General features: G+C 35.3%; 1 protein-coding gene across 1 annotated transcript in view; it reads left to right on the top strand.

Annotated features, from left to right (window-relative positions):
* The window catches only part of LOC149775781 (uncharacterized), a 92304-nt gene that overhangs the window by 20146 nt on the left and 51733 nt on the right, over positions 1-20425 (top strand). Inside the window, exons 5-7 of the mRNA XM_089944129.1 lie at positions 180-444; positions 8406-8767; positions 17864-18041. Coding sequence (XP_089800255.1) covers positions 180-444; positions 8406-8767; positions 17864-18041 — 805 coding nt within the window. The remainder of the gene's footprint in view (positions 1-179; positions 445-8405; positions 8768-17863; positions 18042-20425) is intronic.

Below are 20425 nucleotides of genomic sequence, written 5' to 3'. Positions count from 1 at the left end.
TACAAGAGTTTGATCCCAAAATGCTTGTCTTCTCCAAACATGTTTTCCAACAGAAATTCTTTTGTTCAAGTACCTGCTGAGCAGTGTGTAGAACAGGGCTGTTTGCAATGTACCAATCATTATTAGTGCATGTATTTCTTCAAAAATTTTTTTGTTTTGAAAGAGGCTTTCCATTTCAGATTGTGAAGATAATGAAGACAACTACAATACACTGAGGGAGAATTATATTTGGAATAAGAATGGATCACCTCAGTACCTTTGTAATCTATGTGACTTTACCTGTGAATACTACATTGCTATATATAGCCATCTGAGGAAAGAACACAACAAAGCCAGTGAAGCTCCAAATCCTAAAGACAAGCCTAGAGACAAGTCCAAAAGTGTTGAAAGTGAGAATGGTTTGCTGAATGCAAACCTTTCAAAAAGGCTACCAACAAAAACAAGGTGAATATATGACTTAGTGTTATATAACAAGGTGTTCATCTCAGCTTATGGTTATCATTTCTCTGGTAGCAGCAGCAGTTTGTTAAATACACATTCAGGGAATAAGCATCACTGAGACGCTGGGTTGGTGGTAAACTTTTTTTTATACTGATATGTTGAATACTGGGTACATGATATGTCATAAAATAGCCACATAATCACCACTAAATTTGATACAGCAGGCAAAGAGCATGTACACGTTACATATATCTATAAACATTGGTGGTTATTTTAACATTGGCAAATATTATTCACATTTATTTCTAATTTTGTCCAACTGTTAAAACAGTTTTAATTCCAAGAAGTTCAACAAGTCTGTTCAGACAAGCAGCAGTATATCGGACACAAACAGTGGAAAAAACATTGCTCAGTTAGCAAAAATGCTCAATAAAATTGATATTTATGACTTAAAAAGGATATAGTGTTGTGAATTTTTGTGTTTTGTCCTGAGTAATATTATTAATATCTTCTATTTATTTATCCCAAAATGCTTTTTTGGTTTCTGAAAGTTAAATATTTGAATTAATATTTTATAATTTATTGAAGCCTAGTTACAGTGTTTTTCCTAATAGTGCAAGATTGTGGGTTAAGAACACCCTTAGAACTGAGGGTCAGATTGAGTGAAGAAACAAGACTTGGTATCAGAACTGGAGGTTTAATGAAAAAAATTGGGCATCTTTGATGCACAAATGACAGTAAATAGAGACACAGTTGCAGTCCTGCCACTTATCCTGATTTACTCAGGATCACCCCAGTTTTTTATTTAAAAATCCAAGGATTCAAATGTTCCAGTGTTTTTTTAATAATAAAAAAAAACCAATTCTAAGTTTTAAAAGTTTTAAAAAAGCCCATTTTTATTCACAATGGCTGTGCCTTCAAAGAGAGCAAAAGTGATGCAGAAATTCTGTGAGGAATGCATTATAGTCATGCCGTGAACATCTGCAAACAAAATTTATATTTTCGTCTTTTATGCTGATATCTACTGTGTTAATTGAATTAATACTAAATATCAGCATACAAGATAAGAATTAAAAAATGATAGATTTTCACAATTTGACTGTAGCATACATTTTTCACATTAAGTATAAGAGAGTGGAGATGTCAATTCCTTTGTAAAGTTTTTGTTAATATATGATCACAAACACTGATCCTGATTTTCTTTCCACTCAGATTGGCAGGTCTGCTATTGGCAGCAGCCATAATGTTAAAAAAAATCTGTAAGCCTCAAAATGCAGGATTTGGGGTAAACAGAATTTTCCCATTAATATTACCTGAAAATTTGTTTGACTATACCACATGTAAATTTATTGAATTTTGTTTCACAACCTTCATTAATAAGATAATTTAAATACCATTAATTCTTTCTTAACATTCAGCAGTATTAAGTAACCACCTGTCATAAAGGTCACCTGTATTAAAATACCTTGTGTCTTAAAGGCTATTTGTATGAACCAGCCACATGTATTAAAGGCCACCTGTGGTATGCATTGTACTACCACTTGTCTTAAGGATCATCTGTATTAAGCTGTAGCCTGTTTTAAAGGTTACCTGTATAAGAAAAGAACTGTTGTATATGTAACCTGAATTAAAGTCACCTGTATTACAGACTCTGTCTCAGATAATATTACCAGATCTATATTTTATTTGCATTTTGCTGACATTTCATTCCCCATTGCTGACATTTCATTCCCCATTTTACTTGCATTAATTCAGCATTTCACTTGCATTCGTTCTGCATTTCATTTGCATTCCACACATTTTTGGCATTGCAGCTACCATTTTGTTGTTGTTGTGGGCTTTAATGCCACTTTTCAGCACAAGATAGGCTATACATGGCAGCCAGTATTAATGGTGGAGGAAGAACCCAGGAAAACCCCGGAAAGAACTGCCCAACCCACGAGAAGCTACTGGCAAGCTTTCTCACATGCCCACATTGCCCGAACCCAAGACTTGAACCCACGCTGAGGTGAGATGGCAGTGATCCTAGCGGTGAGCACTTTAGTCCACTCAGCCATTTGGGGTCCCAATACCATTTTGTTGTTTTATGGTTGCAGTTTCAGAAATGCATTCAGTTTTTGTATTTATCACTTCATTTCATTGTTTTCCTTCAGTAAATCTAATGTTTTGTTTAATTTAGATAAATATTTTACAGATAAAACTACCGCTGATGACGTCATCACATCAACTTGTAGTGAAAAATTGTCAGTATAAGGAATATTTATTTTCCCAGATTATCATGCAAAAGGTCTTTCAGCCATGGAAATTCAGTGGCAACCTAAAATACAGGTAAATAGACTTTTATCTCCATGCCATAAAAAGCATTTTAAATTTTGTTTATCATTTTGCATTTGAGTCGCTTTATGTTGGATTTGTCCTTTCATTTGAATTCATTCTGCATTTTGTTTACATTCATTCTGCATTCTGCTTGAATTTCTTATGCATTTCACTGGTAATATTATCTGTTTCTGGGTCTGTATAACCATCTGTCTTAAAGGTCACCTGTATTTAGCAACCAGCAGAAACTGGAGATCATTAAAGTCTAAGTATTAAAAACTTAATGTTTTCACTGCATCAGATCACACTTCTGAATTCAAAATGTGTGTCTTCCATTTTGACAAGTGCATTACATGGCATTTTGTTCCACATTAATCAGAATTGGTTATGCTTTAAAAAAAAATCAACTGCCATACTGGAAGATCTTATTAAGGATGGTGGGTCCATTTTTGAAGTCCTAATAAAAAGACTAGAATGTAATTTTAGCTCTTCTGGTCATAGACCAAAAGAGCTTACCAGATGGCCTGTTGTCTGATGTATGTCTCCAGATTCCCAATGTCATATGTTTGTTAGCACAAGTTTATTTTTGCTACACCTCCTAAACTACTAGGAGGATTGCCAGTAAACTTTATGCAAACATTCTAGTTTGTCTTAAATGAAAGTTGTGCAGTCCAGTATGGCCACTAAAACAGTGATCTTGAAAATCATGGTATTGCTGATTCTCTGAATGGAAAGTGATATCAACATGGGGATTTCACTAAAGTCTTTTTGTAGTGCAGCTGCCTGCAAAGCAGAGAGAAACTTTGCTGAAGATCTCTGATTTATGCCAAAAACACCAGTGGGACATTCCAGTGCACATGACCATGGTTAGAATGGCAGGTGTTCAAATCCAGCCAATGAAAACCAAAGTAGACAAATATAGACACTGGGAAAAGGCAGTACTGTGGATCTTTATTTGCAACATCCTGCAAGCAGACAACAATGTTGCCAACATAAGATCTCTCTACTGTTACACTGAATGTCCTGAGACAAAGACTATCCTGGCTGCCAGCAAGCACCTGGCACATGTAGATACAGCACTGCCTCCAAGTAACCTTTTCCTGATGCAAGGCTTCTTGTCTGCACCTGGTACACAGCAAAATGCCATGCCATTAAGTCTAAAAGATCCAGTACCCTCTACTGCATGAATCACATATAGACTGCCAGGTGTCCACCCTATCAACATGCAACCACAAGAAACAAGCTAGAATATTTGAAATGTGCCGCCTAAAGGCTTGTTTAGAGAAAATATTCACCAAACTTGCTGTGCATGTCCAGCAACAAGAACATGTCTTTGTCCTTCTGAGTATTTAGATTCCAATGCCCAGCGTGAAGACAAGGTGGCTTCAGGATTGTTAATTGGGTCCTCTTGAATAGCATATCTGGTAGACTGTATGCAGTCCAAAGTACTCCACATAGAACTCTGTGCATGCCAAGACACTTTTGTTGTGGACACAATAGAGTCTTGTATTGGCTGAAAGTATTTTGAAACTGGTGATTGCAGTAGAGTAGGCTTGAATCTTTTTAAAAAAAAGGATTTGCAAGATATAGCCTGGAAGCCCTCTACATAGTTCAAACACTCCAGACTCACAACCCATGGAATCAGTACAGCACAGCATATGCTGGCCACGATACAAGAAATGAAAGATGCGCGTCACGGAGAGGATGTTTCTAAACAAATGAGGCTGTTGGTGAAGCTGAAAAGTTTCTCCTTATGCTTGCACCAAAAAACCCAAGGAATTGTAAACAGTAATTGATCTTAAATACAGAAAGTATCTTCTCAAATGCTGGGCAGATACCACCTTTCAGGATGGAAAATGAACCATTCATTTCCAGTAGCCATGTTGTGTCACAATATGTAAGGAGGATTATCTAATGTACAAACATTTCCTTGTACCCAAAATAGACAGTTTTTTTACTGCAGAGATAGCTGATACCATTCCCGTATTTGGTACACAGCAGTACCAGTGTCTCTGAAGAGGGACTGACAAAATACAAGTTGTTCTACTGCCACTGCACTTGTTCCTTTGCCACTCTTGCTTCAAGATGTCCAAGTATCCCAGTTTAATTTTGTTTGTCAGTCCATGCAAATGTATCTTCTTTCTTCAGTGCACATCATGGAATGAATGCTTGTCTTCAGTACACACCAATATTCTGACTTGAAGACAAACTGTAACTGTAATGACTGATCTGGGTTAACAGCTGATGAGTCCAATCAGCTGACCCAACTTTTTAGCCAAACTGGTTGATGTTCCATCAATCTAAATGTTAAAAAAGTAACATTAATACTTGAAATCTTAACTGTTTCTTGCTGTTTGAAGATGGGGTTGGTGGCTTCATGATACCTCCTCATCCTCATTGTATACTGTTTCTTGACTAATTTCATTTCAGTAATACTAGAAAGCTGGTTTCATTTTTGATGATTCTGTGAGAAAGACATTTTCATGTATACTTAAATATGTGAATTTTCCTCTGTCAAAGTTTGCATATCATTGCATTAACCTCTTCAGATAAAGAATACTAAAGAAAAAAAATGCCAGCAACAAATGGTGGAGATGTTGATGGTTAAAACAATACTAATACTAGATGGAGTACAAATCAAGGTCAAGATCAGTTCCTTACATTGTGATTTTGTCCAAGAGGTGAATCCTATTGGTATGACTTTTAAACCACCGCTGTCCATGAAGTCGTAGCATCAGTATGTTTTGATGATTGTGTTGTGTGGATATTGTCATCATTCCATATCTTAAGCAAGTTCAGGACAATCATCAAGCTGTGGCAGCCATGGATGTATCATGGAAGAAAACAGCTCGAGATAAAATGTTTGAGAGATACATGGGATTGACTTGTGTAATTTTACAATTTCTCTATTTTTGTGTGACAAATGTTTACATGTATTGGAAGATGGATTCACACGGTTTTCATTCAGAGGGTTTTCCAGCAATCAGTGAAGTGTGAGCTTTAGTACTGTTCTGTAATTAGAGTTTAATTAGCATTAAGCAATAGTTTCACTGTTTTACATTGTTGTTCCATTAAATCGTAATACATGGATAAAATTAAATATGCTTTCAGGAGGATTTCCATTTTAACATGAATTAGAAGTATTAACTGTCTGAAATCATCTTTGATTGTTGTAGATTATTCATTTAGATGGGTCACAGCTAGTTTTATCTTTGATTGTTGTAGATTATTCATTTAGATGGGTCACAGCTAGTTTTATCTTTGATTGTTGTACATTATTCATTTAGATGGGTCAAAGCTAATTTTATCTTGATTGTTGTAGATTATTCATTTAGATGGGTCACAGCTAGTTTCATCGTTAATTGAATTGTGGAGAATAAAGCACAGTTTTATCGATGCTATATTTGCAGTACATTCATCAGCAGTTTTACTCAAAAGAAGGATTCATGTAGATAAATATTAAATCTAATTTTTTTACATCATTTCATTATTCTTTCATTGTTAGTAATATTGGTACTTAAATATTTTATTTCTGTTTCATTCTTATAGATCTCATCAAACATATCGATTTAAAGCAACAAGTGGAAATGTATCATTTACCTGATACTGGATACTTTTTGTATACAAATGCATGAAAAGAATATAAACTCCTTTATCATATTTTTTTTCAAAACAGATTAAAATAAAACAAACTGTTTCAAAATATAATATTTTATTTCAGTAATGAAGTTGAATTATCAATAAATAAGATTTATTGATCACTAGGAATGTATCAGTAGGAAAATAGGGTTGGGGAGCTAAATGCATCACATGAGGTTTGTTCTTTTTGTGGTCTTTAATATTGTGGTTTAGAACAACCATGAAATTAGTACAAATTGGTACTTCTTGAAAATTGGTAGGCTAAAAAATGGAGTGATACAACAGTGTGATTCCAGTTATCTTATTAATTTCCAGCCCATTACTACATACAGTCTACTGTCTGTTGCTTTTTAGGCAGTTAATATACATATACCAAAGTCACACAGTGCAATGTGCTATAAATAGAATGCATGTTTCCTATTAAACTCATATGCATAGGCCTGCACAAGTTTAACATCAGTGTTAACCCTTTTTACATTTTTGGTACCTCTGTTATCTATTGAAAGGTTTAAGAATAGAATTTTTATATGCTTTAAAATCTTGAGAGAACTCCTTCACCATCAAGCCCGTGAAGCAGTGTGACCTGCTGTTGCTGACATTTCACAACTTCAAAATCTGTTGCCAACACCTGCAAAACTAAATAATTGAAATTTGATAAATTACCAAAATCATCAGTGCTTCTGAACATTAGAGCCTATATCTGACTTGCTGAAGCTTTCATATTCACCATTCTAATCATCCAAACTCAAGAAAGTACTGAGCAAAGTCAGTGGCATCATTTGGAGAGTGGAGAGTCCAACCCAGTTTACTTTAGAGAGATTATGACTAGATGTTAAATACAGCCACGTGATTTGACATAATGGGTATTGACCTCTATGATTTTACTATCTAATAGAGGGTTTTCCATGAATTCGGTGCTACGAAAACCAGTTCTTAATGGCTGTTGTTTATAGTAAGCATCCATACACACTTCCATGTTGATGGTGATAGGCATCCAAACACGCTTCCATGCAAATTGGGTAGAGGCATCCACAGGGGTTTTCATGAGAATTGGTAAAGGCATCCAGATAGGCTTGCCTGAAGAAAAGGGTTCAATGTTTAGGTATTTCTTTGACATATTTCTGTATAATTTTCACAAAATTAGTTTAAGGTGTTATTAAAATATTTACTCTCTGCTTTGATGGTTCACAGGCTAGTACCATGGATGAATTAACACATGTGTGTTACCCAGTAGATTTAATGTCAGAATAGACCTTGATCTGTCTGCACATCATGTGATGGTAGATCATGGCCTGTTTCCAGTTGGATCCAACTTTTAATTTTAGTGGACAGTCATGGTGCTTCAAACAGGCTGTATATGTAGTTATGTACATAAATAATTCATGTTGTATAGCTATTTGGTTCAGTAATTTGCTACAAGCTCTGTAATTTTGGTTTATGGGGTTCGTTTTAGCATTGTTAGCCCAAGAATCCAGCCAGTTGTAAATATATTTGTGAGTCGTCAGGTTTGCTTACATGGCAGCTTTGACTTTCATTTGGCAAAATCAATGTAAAGTACATAGACACTTTTCAATGAAATGAACCTGAAGGCGTGATCCTATATAATCCAGATTGATGCACTCTGGGGTCACAATGAAAGCTATACATATTGGTAAACAAATTCGTACTATCCTATATTGTGACAATTCCACTGTATGTGTTATTTTCTTGACCTAACTTAGTACATGGCCACCATTGTAAAAGACTAGCTATCAATAAATTTTGTCTGGAAATTTCTTGACATTTGAGGTGCAGAGCATTCAGTAGTCAGGATTGAATAGACTTTGGTTAAAGAAGATTAGTGTTAAATTTTAAAAGAACAATTTATATTTAATTTAAAACGAGTAAATGTGCATACATGATCCATGTGACTTTTACTGTAGGTTATGAGGTGAATCATAATTTTCTTGTTTTTGTTTACATATTGTTTTTCCCTAGTCTTAAGATATTAATCATTTTTCTTGGTACAGAAGCAGTTCATTGCTACGAGCTTCAGATTATTCTGTTGAAGAAAGACAGAAATCATTTGGCAATGCAGTGAAACAAACATTTAATAATTCTCGTCAAGAAATATGCAGGTCATCGGAAAGTGCTGTAAGACACATATCTGAAGAGAAACAATCATCATCAAGCAGTGCATTCAGACGAACATATGATCATTCTCGTGAAGAAAGACGCAAGTCCGATATTGCAATCAGACAAACATCAGATCATTCTAATGAAGAAAGACGAAAGTCATCTGGCAGTGCAGTAAGACAGACTTCTGAACTTATGCGTGAAGAAAGGCAAAAGACATCAGACAGGGCGACAGTCATCAAGTCAGAAGAGCCAAGTAAGGCATTAATAATTCAGATCAATGAGATTAAAACAGTAAATAAGGATAAAAAAGGATCACATCATTCCTTTGCAGGGGGGCACATCTTCTGGTGTTCTTCGAAAGAAAAACCCCATTTTGTTGTGCCTTTGTTTAGAAAATGGTGATACATGGCTATCAAATTTCAATCAGTGACCATGCCACCATTGTTAACATTAAGACCCTGTGCATGGTGTCAACATTTCCAATTTATAACATCCTGCTAATTTTAGATGGTTTGTAACTGGTTTCTAATTAGAATTTGAGACAAAAAAATGTACTATATGTAGTCAGACATTTTGACACCATTTTATAATGTCATGACTTATCCAGTAGTATTGTACCTTGGAGCTTTTTTCTGACCAAATTTCCCCAGGTGTACTGGAATGGGGATTGAGGACAGCTCTGCTTCTCTGTAGTTCGTAATCTGCTTATATGTGGTTGTTAAAATTCATTTAACAAGTTAAACAAAATCAGCATCCATAACTCCTTGAATATGAATTTGTTATGCACAAAGCCACCTACTAGCCCAGTATGAAAGTTGCAGGGAAAGCTGCCTCAAAATTAGAATTTTGTTCTTTTTCCTGTACAAAATTTTGGGCAAGATGCATGAAATTTACTAGACTTGAACCTATGAAGTTTTCACTTGTCGATTGAAAGTTTGAACTTTCTTACCCATTCAGCTACTGTCTCACTTAAGAATATATAATGAAATGATTTATGTGAGCATACACTTGCTGAACAGACAGACAGACAGACATTTAACACACATGCATTTAGACTATAATTTATTTATCAATTGTTTATATTTAACATGAACAGGTAGATTTCTTCACAGAGTTTACAAACATCAATTTTACCTGTAAATTCCAGCGAGTTATATCGCATAGGTATTTTTAGCACAATCACGTGACCTCATGAAAACCCCTGCATTTTATTAATAACATAGGTATTTTTAGTGCCGTCGCGTGATAGTGGGTATCGCTAAGCAATGAGTAGCATTGAGATTCCCGCAATTTGGTGTTGAAAAATTACATTACTGGATATACTCAAATTTTATTTTCTGATTTAGTCTCTTTGATGATGAGGAGTTAATTGTGTTTTATTTTTGAAAATTGTACTGAAATAGGGTTAATTTTAAAAATTTACCAGTGGCATAAATAGAAGGAAAATCTTTTATTTCTCCTGTAACTAAATTAGTTGATTTGACTGGCGTATGTGTTTTTTGTACATTTACCTGTTTTCCACATTTGCAATTTTCTTTCTGTGTTATAGATCTCAAATCTGTTATCTTGCTTGTTAAAAATAATGTGATCAACAATCAGTCCATCTCCTATCACTCCAATGTAACATTCATAAATAAATTGGTTAGAGCAATAGTTTTTCATTTTACCGCTAAAATAAATACCACTCATGACATCCAATATTATTAACATTTCCAATTGTTTTTTTTTATATTTTTGCAATTTTTAATAACACCATGATGATTGCTTTCATAGTTAACAAACATTGGGTGTCTTCAAAATTCATCATCTGTGTTCTTAATTTTTGTTTCAGATGTTGTCATCATCAGTGTTCTCAATTTATTTCTTCAGATATTGTACTGTTGTTATCATTTGTGTTCTCAATTTATGATTTTTCTGTTTTGTTACTTTTGATATAGCAAGCAGTATAATCTTGATCTTTGATTATCATGTAATCATCAGCATTTGTTATCTCAAAGTATCTTTTAAACACACGATACTTTCTTCCACCACAAGCTACACACAATTATGCTTTTCCCTTAACACCAACTTCACAATCCACAATCTAGAATGGCAATGGTCCAGTGCTTCTTTCTGACACTGTATATGATTCTTACAATAATCAGCACAACAGCTTTTACCAGATTGTACAGCTGATCCTACCAGCTACCAATGACAATTGTTGTGTGATTTAGTTATTATTATAATAATAGTAAAGGTCTAATTGGATGAAAGTTTAATTTTATATAGCATGGGCCCGTGAGAAGAGGCTAGATTATTACAACAGCAACAATATCAAGATCTCACTGAGAAACAAATCACATTTCCAAAATCGAAAACAGATTTAAATTAAACAAATACATCAGATCACTAGAAGCCACACAAGATGAGTTTACAAGGTTATCTGCGACTTAGCCCTTACATTTTGGCTACCTTTGTGTCATAAAATCCACAATAAAATATTGCATCAGTCACATCCTGATATGAAAAACATTTACTATGATATTCAGTGTCAATATTCAATGTTGGCATTAGCACATGGTTGCATAGTTGTTATTTACATGCTTCAAGCACATGTACTTAAATTGGCCTAGATTTTGGTCAGTCTGTTTCCATCTTATTGAGGCTACCAAGGGGATGGGGCTATTCACAGGGAAATGAAAACTTGTCATCAAGTTGGTTTAAACAGTACATGTATTTACTGTATCTACTCGCATATAAAGTTGTTCGCGTATAAGCTGACCCCCAAACTGAACAGGTATAAACACTAAAAAGTGCATGACCCACGTATAAGCCGACTTATAAATCCAAGGCATCTCAAGATGCACAAAATAAGTTCTAAATGCATTTATTTAGGCAAACTTGTATTTAAAAAAATTACATGTATACTTATCTCGAGGTTGGCATGCAGGATTATTAAAAAGAAATGGTATAAACTTGTTTGAAAAGTAATTTAATTTTCTGTTTTCTTATTGTTTCTGCCTAAATTAGATTTGTGTATAATTTGATCGAACGATGACAAGAATTTAGCAATCACGAGTTCCTGTAGCACTACCTCTCCCTTTTGACTTGATTATTGTTTGTTTATGCATTATTGCATTGGACATTTTATATCAGTGTACCGGTAATTATGGTTTTACTTTGCTTTGAAATTATAAATACCTCAACTCATTAAAATGTAATCCTAGTATGAGAACACAAAAAAAAAACAAAACGGTTCAATTCAATGCTCGCAGTTAGTCTACTGAACGTACTTACATTATGGCGCCACTGCATGTACATTGTAGGTTTGATTACGTGCTGAATTAAGTACATCCCTTGGAGTTGAATCATGGGCACCATTGCACTCAACTCTTATGATATCTCCAAAATACAATTATAAAGTTTAGAAAATCATGCTTTGAAAATTATGCTAATACTGTAAAAGCTGAGTTGTAGTTTGCTTTGATGTAAGCGACCTTACACCACACCTGTCAACTTTCATGCTGGAAGGAGAGAAAAAACTCCTGATTTTTGGGGTCGCTTCACGCCTGCCCCCCAATTTCATAATATCTTCCGATTTTTGCAGAAAACTCCTGATTATTACATTATGTCTTCGATTTTCATTTCTTCTAAGCAAGAAAAGTCCTACATGTTCTATTGTATCACCTGTGAATTATTGTTGTGATGAAATAATTATTTTAGTATAAAGAATTCACTTCTTCACTAAATATAATGTTTAAACATTATTCACCTAAAGTAATGATTTTTTTTTTTTACCTCTACAATAATACAAAAATAAAAAAATAAACCACAACAATAAAATCGTCCACAATTAATTTCAGTCCCAAGAATGATCACTATGAATGCTGTAACTCTGTATGCTATACCTCCATTCCCACAAAAGAAACGTATGAAGGTACACCTGGCATATTTATACCGTATATACCAACGTTAAGCTGGTATAGTTACCGGTAAAAATTCCCTCTTATCACAAGCCAGTTTCAGGGTTTTAATGATTAACTGTCCTGTACTGCTGTCGCAAAACGAAAGACAAATTCGCCAACTATCAACGTAAGAGACACCGAAACATTAAGCTTTCCACTGTGGAAAGTTATGTTTGTTAAGCTAAAACACAAAACTAAAATTCATTGATGTTGATCTTAGTTGATCTCTATGAGAATTTTAGCCTTTATTATTACCACTCTTTGTGAACATGTAAATGATGGTTATGTGCCTTGTACAATTAAACGTGCATACCTTTTTAAAAATATTACCTCAGTTTGTAGAATCACTTATGTCATTGAAAATGAGTATCTCGTGAGCACGTGATTCAGCGTAGATGAAAAAGCTATTAAGGATTAGCTGAAATGTTATTTGGAAGAATGCAATTTGGTCGAAACAATGAATAAAGCAAAATCTGCACCTATGTTTAGGAATAAGTAAGGATTTAAGTGATGCTATGCACACTTTGCACTGTTTAAGTACTGTACATTATAGTTCAGCATGGTCTCCCGGGTAAACTCAGCTGGCCTGCAAATTATGAAGTCTGTGTTTACTTTTATTTAACTTCGTGTTGGAGAAATCAGAAAATATGCACATGCAAAATAATAACAAAATCAATCATCGTACTTTCTAAGCGAACAAGAAATATGTGGCTGATATGATTAATGAAGGCATAATATTGTATACATTGACACATGCTAAATAAAGTTAGAAAGGAAACTTTCACAGCACAATAAACTTGTATGTGCTGGCATGTTATTTTCAATCACTATAAATATATGTCATGACACCGGCACGCCCTGCTTTGATGCTATCTGCCATGTAAATAACCCTAACAAGGTTACTCTGGACACTGTCTGTGGTTATAGTCAACCATTACAGCGCTGACTTGCCACCACTGTCCATGAACAAGAGCAGCTGTTCTTCAGTGACTGATGGCATCAATGTTGGCATCCACAATGAAGGTTTTGTCAGTTTCGCTTTACCAGCATTAACTGCATTGGGTCACAAAATTGCAGCATTGTCTGTGTCTTCTCAAACTAGTATAACTATGTGTTGAGCACTGAAAAAACTTTTCTAACATGTCTGCAGAACCCGAAAATACATGACAGCAGAATTACACAAGAAAATTCTTAATTGTTGTTTAACTTTGCACTTGTAGCTCGATTTGTGTCAGGTACACGTGCACCATACGAATAATACTGATAATCACGCACTGATTCATCTTTGAGAACCAGTGCATCCATGTCAAATGCTGGATCAGATACACGCTTGAACATTTTTATTTATATTCATCGATGTCTAAAACGACCGTGGAGCCAGACCACTTCCTACCATTAGACTTGCTGCTATATTTTTTTCTCTCTTGGCAGTTTCTTGTTGTTTTGTCGGTGATGGCACTCCAGTTAATTCTTTCAGCCACTCATTTGCAGCTTGATTTATTATTTTGCTGACACTTGGTGGCATCACTTTGGTGCTGGGCAGTTTTGCTGGAATGCTTACTTTGGTGCTGGGCAGTTTAACTGGCTGTGGTCGGACCGATTGTGTACTAATCAGGCAAGTTTGTCTTTGACTGCCGAGATTGCTTTACCAGCAAGATTACCAACAGTACCAATAGCCTTATCATGAACAACTTTGATGGATTTTATACCTAATTGTTTTAGAACCAAAATAGCTTTTGGGGCTATCCTTCTAAAAAACCTTGAACAACATTGCCGAGTCTATGTCAGTAAATCATTTTATAAACTGGTAATCATGAATTGATCACTCTGATGCTTTCAGGTCTGCATCGAGCATTGTGTATAATCATGTTATTTGATTATTGCCGATCTAATAGATCACTCGCTGTAGTAATTGTCAGACATTTCATTGATCAGCACCCGATAGATGCCACTGTCCATGACACCACCGGCAAACAAATGCTGACTAATAGTAGCTGCTTCATTGATGATTTTGTGGGAATCGTTGCCAGTTCATCTTCTACCAGTCAGAACATCTAGTCAATCAACTTCAGCGAGGATGTTATTGGGACAAAATTTATCTTGAATCACCGGCGATTCACTGATCACATTACCACCTTGTTTCCTATGACACAGGTCACAAGTGGCAAGGCCACTTCCAGTTGCTCGTTTAGGTGGTTCATCATATGGATCTGGTTCAGGAGAGAGCTGCTTGAGTGCCTCTGATGTAGCTTATCTCTTTTCCTTCCTTGTTTTCGATGCAGTTTTTTTCTTTCTATCGATTTTTCAGTGTTATGCTATATTTCTTTTTGTGACTTTTCCCTTGTCTGTTTAGTTCATTCAATATGCTTGTCTACTATCTGGTTAAAAATTTTAAAATGTACATCATCAGTTTTGATCTACTTAGCACTGGAATAAATGCGATATATGTATTTACTCCAATCAGCACGCGCTACACTTTTAACATGTTCAGGTTTCATATAATTTTCTTTTTCCTGCCACCCAAACACAGCAGTGTCAAGTATTTGGTCTTCATCTGTGATAGCAACAATACCTTCCTCAGTAAATTTATCCATCATGTCTGTGTAAACTCTTGGTGCTGGTGGTGATAGTTGAACTTCAGGTTGTGGCTGAACTGGTGGCTTTGGGGGTTGAAGACATCCAGCAATATCAGCAGGTAATGTCTTGAGAGTTTTTTTTTGCCGCCTCAGTTGCAGCAGCAATTTTTTTGGTTGGTTCTACAATTGGTTTAAATAACTGTTCTGTATATTCTGTAAATTCCACGTGAGGATCCTGGCCTTGTTTCAGTTGCTGTTTTACAGAATCACAGACTTAAAGATACTTCTTAATTGCATCTAGTCATTGTCGAGCTAATTTAGTTGCATGAGATTCCATAGTAAGCGCAGAATCATTCATTGCTATTTTTATTACATCAACGATTTAATTACAGATCACTAAGTCAGAAGATACACAAGGTTTTACTGTATTACAATGTAATGTAATTTTTCAGCAAATTGTGGGAATCTCAATGCTACTCATTGCTTAGCCATACATACTAACACGTGACTGCACTAAAAATACCTGTTATTAATAACATGCAGGGGTTTTCACGAGGTCACGTGACTGCACTAAAAATACCTATGTTATTAATAAAACACGGGGTTTTCATGAGGTCACATGACTGCACTAAAAGTACTTATTAATAAAACGCAGGGGTTTTCATGAAGTGAAGTGATTGTACCTATGTGATATAACAGGTAAAATTGATTATTGTACACTCTTTGGAGAAATCTACCTGTTCACGTTAAACATAAATAATTGATAAATAAATTATACATTCTAAATGCATGTGTATGTTTAATGTCTGTCTATCTGTTCAGCAAGCATGTGCTCATATAAATTATTTCATTGTATATTCTTAAGTGAGACAGCGGCCAGATGGGTAAGAGCGTTCAGACAAACTTTCAATCGACAAGTGAAAACAGCTTCATGGGTTTGAGTCCCAAAACCTCAGACATATTGTCGGCGTTTGTGACAGATACTATTATAGTGGGGGAACCCATGATGCATCACTAAAAGATGAGATATACTTAAATGGGTAATTGTAAACTTGTAAAAAAAACTAACCAGATGCAACTTACCTGGCCCTCCCTGAGCCCAAAATGGCGTTCATTTTAAAGCACCCAGGATTCACTTGGTGGGGTGCTTGATTACAAATTAACAAACCAAAGTTCAGCCTGGACAGCCCTCTGAATCTCTAAAATTTCATTTTGCACTTTGCAATTCACACAATGGAAAAAGATAAATTCTCTGAATCTCTAAAAATTGCTCTCAGTGATCCAACAGTTGCAATGGAAAAAGAAAAACAACAATTACCCAAGATTTAAGAATTATCCAACATCATTCAGCCTGGTCGTGGACAGCTCCGTTTGCTATTTTTTTTTAGCTGTTCTTTTTTCTCTTGGTCTGGCCAAGAACTCTGTTCACCATCACCCACCCCTAATGTTGTTCACATCATAAATAAAAATATTCACATTTTATAGCACATATAAAAACATCACGATGTGTCACATATTGTTTATGTTACTGTTCATTGGGCATTCCAACAGTGTTTTGATAGCATGAGTTAGTCTGGAGGGACTACCTGTAATTTCACCATTCATATGTTAAGATCATCCTTCCACACAAGTTGTTCATTACTTATTATTAAGGTGCAAACACTCATCTTGTACATGGCCATACACACAATCCTTCTCTTGTTTCCCGCTCCAGAAAAAACATGGCTTGTATATATTACTATAAAACTTAAAAGCACAGAAATGCTAGCTGATGTATTGTGTAGCATGGATTTTCAAAATGGAGAACTTGCTAGAAATATGTGTCAATACACATTGCGATACTGTCATTATTTTGAGATATGTCATGATACTCGTTCAGTTGGCAGTACTCATTGCAAATTGCTATCTGCCCTAACAAAAATTCATAGTTTATCAGAAAAAGACACGAAATCAGTTATGAGTTTAATGGCATTTTTATGTTTGCAGTCAAGATTTTAACATTTGACCCTGTCTCTCAGGCTTGGTGATCCATCAGCTGACAAATTTTAGGATAACTTTCTATGCAGTACCGTAATTGTATCACATTAATTTTATATGTTAATTTATAACAGTTTTGCCATTGATATATTTTAATTTATAACAGTATTGGAACAAAATTTTAAGACCCTGTAATGCAGGAGTCTCAAACTCAAATCACCCTGAGGGCCGCATGAACGCATTTTTCGATTGCCCAAATGTCGCACCACGTTTGTTATCTCTCATGACACCTTGTGACGCCAAACATTTTGTAGGCCACAGAATACGGCTTGGTGGGCAGCATGCAGCCCACATGTTTGAGACCCTTGCTGTAATGCATAATGTCAGTGGCTCATGTTGGGATGGTGCAAGTTGGAAGAAACCTGAGAATCTGGAGGAATCCATAATGTTGGATGGGCATGTTAATATGAGGCTCTATTATGAAAATTCACTGAGCACACACATTGAACTTGGAAACGAAAGTTCACAATTGAAAAATAAAAAGTCAGGTTTAAAATGGCCATGGAGTCTTGCAGTATCATTAAAAGTTGGTGTGCATGTAACAATATACAGTAAAAAGAGATGAGGTTCCTAATGTGCAATTTCGTAGGTTTATTCTAAGTGAAATTGAAGGTCAGAGATTTTGAAATTTGCAAGTTTATTTTTTGTGCTTATGCCATCTCATGAGTGCAAGATAAGGGATTGAACTGGGGCCAACAGTTTTTAAAGCAAATGTATTAACATTTTGCTGCTTGGGTCCCCTAGTGATACATCCAAGATATAATATCACCTCATTGTAGTTTTGTTTTTCAGAAGGGCCTAAAACAAACATGAGCATCGCAAATTTGTTCAAGCAAGTTCCCAAAGGTTATGAGTGTACAGTGTGTCAAGAAGTTTACCACTCGTACACTGTTGCATATCATCATGTCATAAAGCGGCATGCAGAACCCAGATATCGGTGCCAATACTGTGCATACAAGGTTTATGAGAGGTAAAACTCTATATATATAAGTTGCTTTGCATTTCTGTGGGGTTTTTTTTGTTGGTTACATTGAAAATCGGCTTGAGGTAGGTACCACAATTTTAGTAGTGACAGAATCATCAACAGTTTTACAAGTTGGCTTTGAAACAGCTGTTCATGCTTTAAAAATAATGTCCAGATTAACCAGTTGCTTAACTTGTCAGGATTAACAGACAGTCAGCATATGTGAGAAGCTTGTAATAAATAAAACATCGGGAAGCCACATATTGCTATTCTGTATGACCCTTGAACTGAAACTTCACCTGCCTATTCAGACATGTTTTTTTATATTATTTAATGACCATTAAGCCTAATGAAAATGGATGTGACTTGTATGTCTTCTCAAAACTGAACTTTTCCCTTTAGAGATAGCTCAAATTCACAGGCAGATAGATAAAGATATCAAACTATACATGTCATACTGGTACAAAAGAAATCTTTCGTTTCTCCTGCAATAACTCTAGTTTTTTCCCCACCATTCAGAAAATGACCTTCACCCTAATATCACAGCTGCCTTGCTCTCAAATATGCGATATTGACACCTTTGACTTGCAGTGTCACTGTGGCTGTAGTACAAAGTACATCCAAAATAAGAAATGTTTGCACATTGATTCACATGATAATCTTTTATCTAAACTATGCATTCCTTTTGTTTTCCATATACTTCTCTCCCTCGATAACTTGTGCACAATGGGGTCCAGAAGCATAGACCACACTATAAGCGAGGGTGTGAGTTATCGAGGGACCTCCATAACAACATAAACTGGTGCCATCCTCTCTGGGCATCGAGAAAATGGCCGCGGGGGGGGGGGGAATGATCTGTTTAATGGCTGAATACTTGCTTTAAAATCATGTTGGGAATAATTGTCAATAAAGTGTTTTATCTAACAAAGTTATTCGCTTTTATGTATATATAAAAAAGATTATTTTCAAAATGCCCAGCTGCTGAGAGATTGTTAACATTATTCCAACTGACTTCAACTATCCTTCACATGTACATGAAAACATTGTGCATTACATCACTGCTTTATGTTGTTGTTGAGTAATCTCGTTCACTGATCCATATGTTCCTTACTTTGCTCTCTACTTTTGTGGAATGCAATGCAAGGATTACAACAATCAGGGAACCAGGCTATTTACAGATTCAAATTCAAACAAGATTCCTTTTATTTAAAACAGAACATTTAATTCATGAAACAGTCTTGACCATTGAAACTCTTTTTTATTGTTCTGTTAGTACAAAATTGATGCCATGATTTCATTGCAATTAATAGTGAAACTTCTCAGTCATGAGGAAATCTCTTGAGTGTCAGTTCAATAATTACAAGTTAACTACAAACTCTGAAACTAGCTTCTCATTAATAAAACATGTGAACCAGAATTTTATTTCATCAGGTATTCATTTTGCTTGGTTGTCTTTCTGTCTTTGATCACATTTGTGAATGAGTATGCTAATTTTGACGTAGTTTAATTAAATTACGTTCACAAAAGAATTATAGGTGTTTGATTGATCACTTGTTATGAGTTGACCTGACACTACCGGAGCTGCTTGCTCATACGCAGGTTGGATTTGCATGAATTTTAACTTTTCGTTTATTCCACCCCCTTTATTTGATACAAAAGACCTAACTAACGTGGTAATACAAGAAGGTCAGCTTTTAATTCATTCCAACAATACAAAAAATACTTGAGCAATCGGGTGCCAAAACATGGTTGGCACTTAATTAGATTCTCACAGAAATGCTCACGGATGTAACTGTTACGGTAGATTGATATATTTCAAGTAGGCGTTAGTGATGTTTTATTGATCAAACGTTTGTTTGCATACTGTTATTTATGGTATGCCAAGAATTTTGTTTGAAAATAAAATTTTTAAAAATATGTGACTTTTTATTAAAAGTTGATAATTTTATAACATTGACTCATATTTCCAGGTCATATCAACCATTTTTGATGATAGAATGAGCGATATATCAAGGTTTCAGTTAGCAATTTTCTTAATTTTCAACAAATTGGTCCATTTTTTGGGGTACTTTCTAGATAAAAAAAATTGGGATCCATGACTGACCCTGCATTATAAGTGGACTCATGAGTTAGCAGGGTGTGAGTTATTGAGGAAGTGGTGTATTGAGCGGTCATTGTAGATATGTGCCAGTGACTGCTTAAGGCAGAAACAAAACACTGTTTGGTTAGGATACATGTAGTTGCTGACCATGGAAGGGAGGTGACCATTATTACATACAGAACATTATATAGGGAAAAAAATTGCAAGAGGAAATTGGAATGGCCATTATGAACAGGTGATCGCTTAGTAAATGTGACCATTAGGACAGGTTTGACTGCATACAGTACCT

The sequence above is a fragment of the Sinohyriopsis cumingii genome, chromosome 19 (assembly GCF_028554795.1).
Source record: "Sinohyriopsis cumingii isolate HCF-2022 chromosome 19, ASM2855479v2, whole genome shotgun sequence".
NCBI lineage: Eukaryota > Metazoa > Mollusca > Bivalvia > Unionida > Unionidae > Sinohyriopsis > Sinohyriopsis cumingii.
This window is presented reverse-complemented; position numbering and strand designations above follow the sequence as displayed.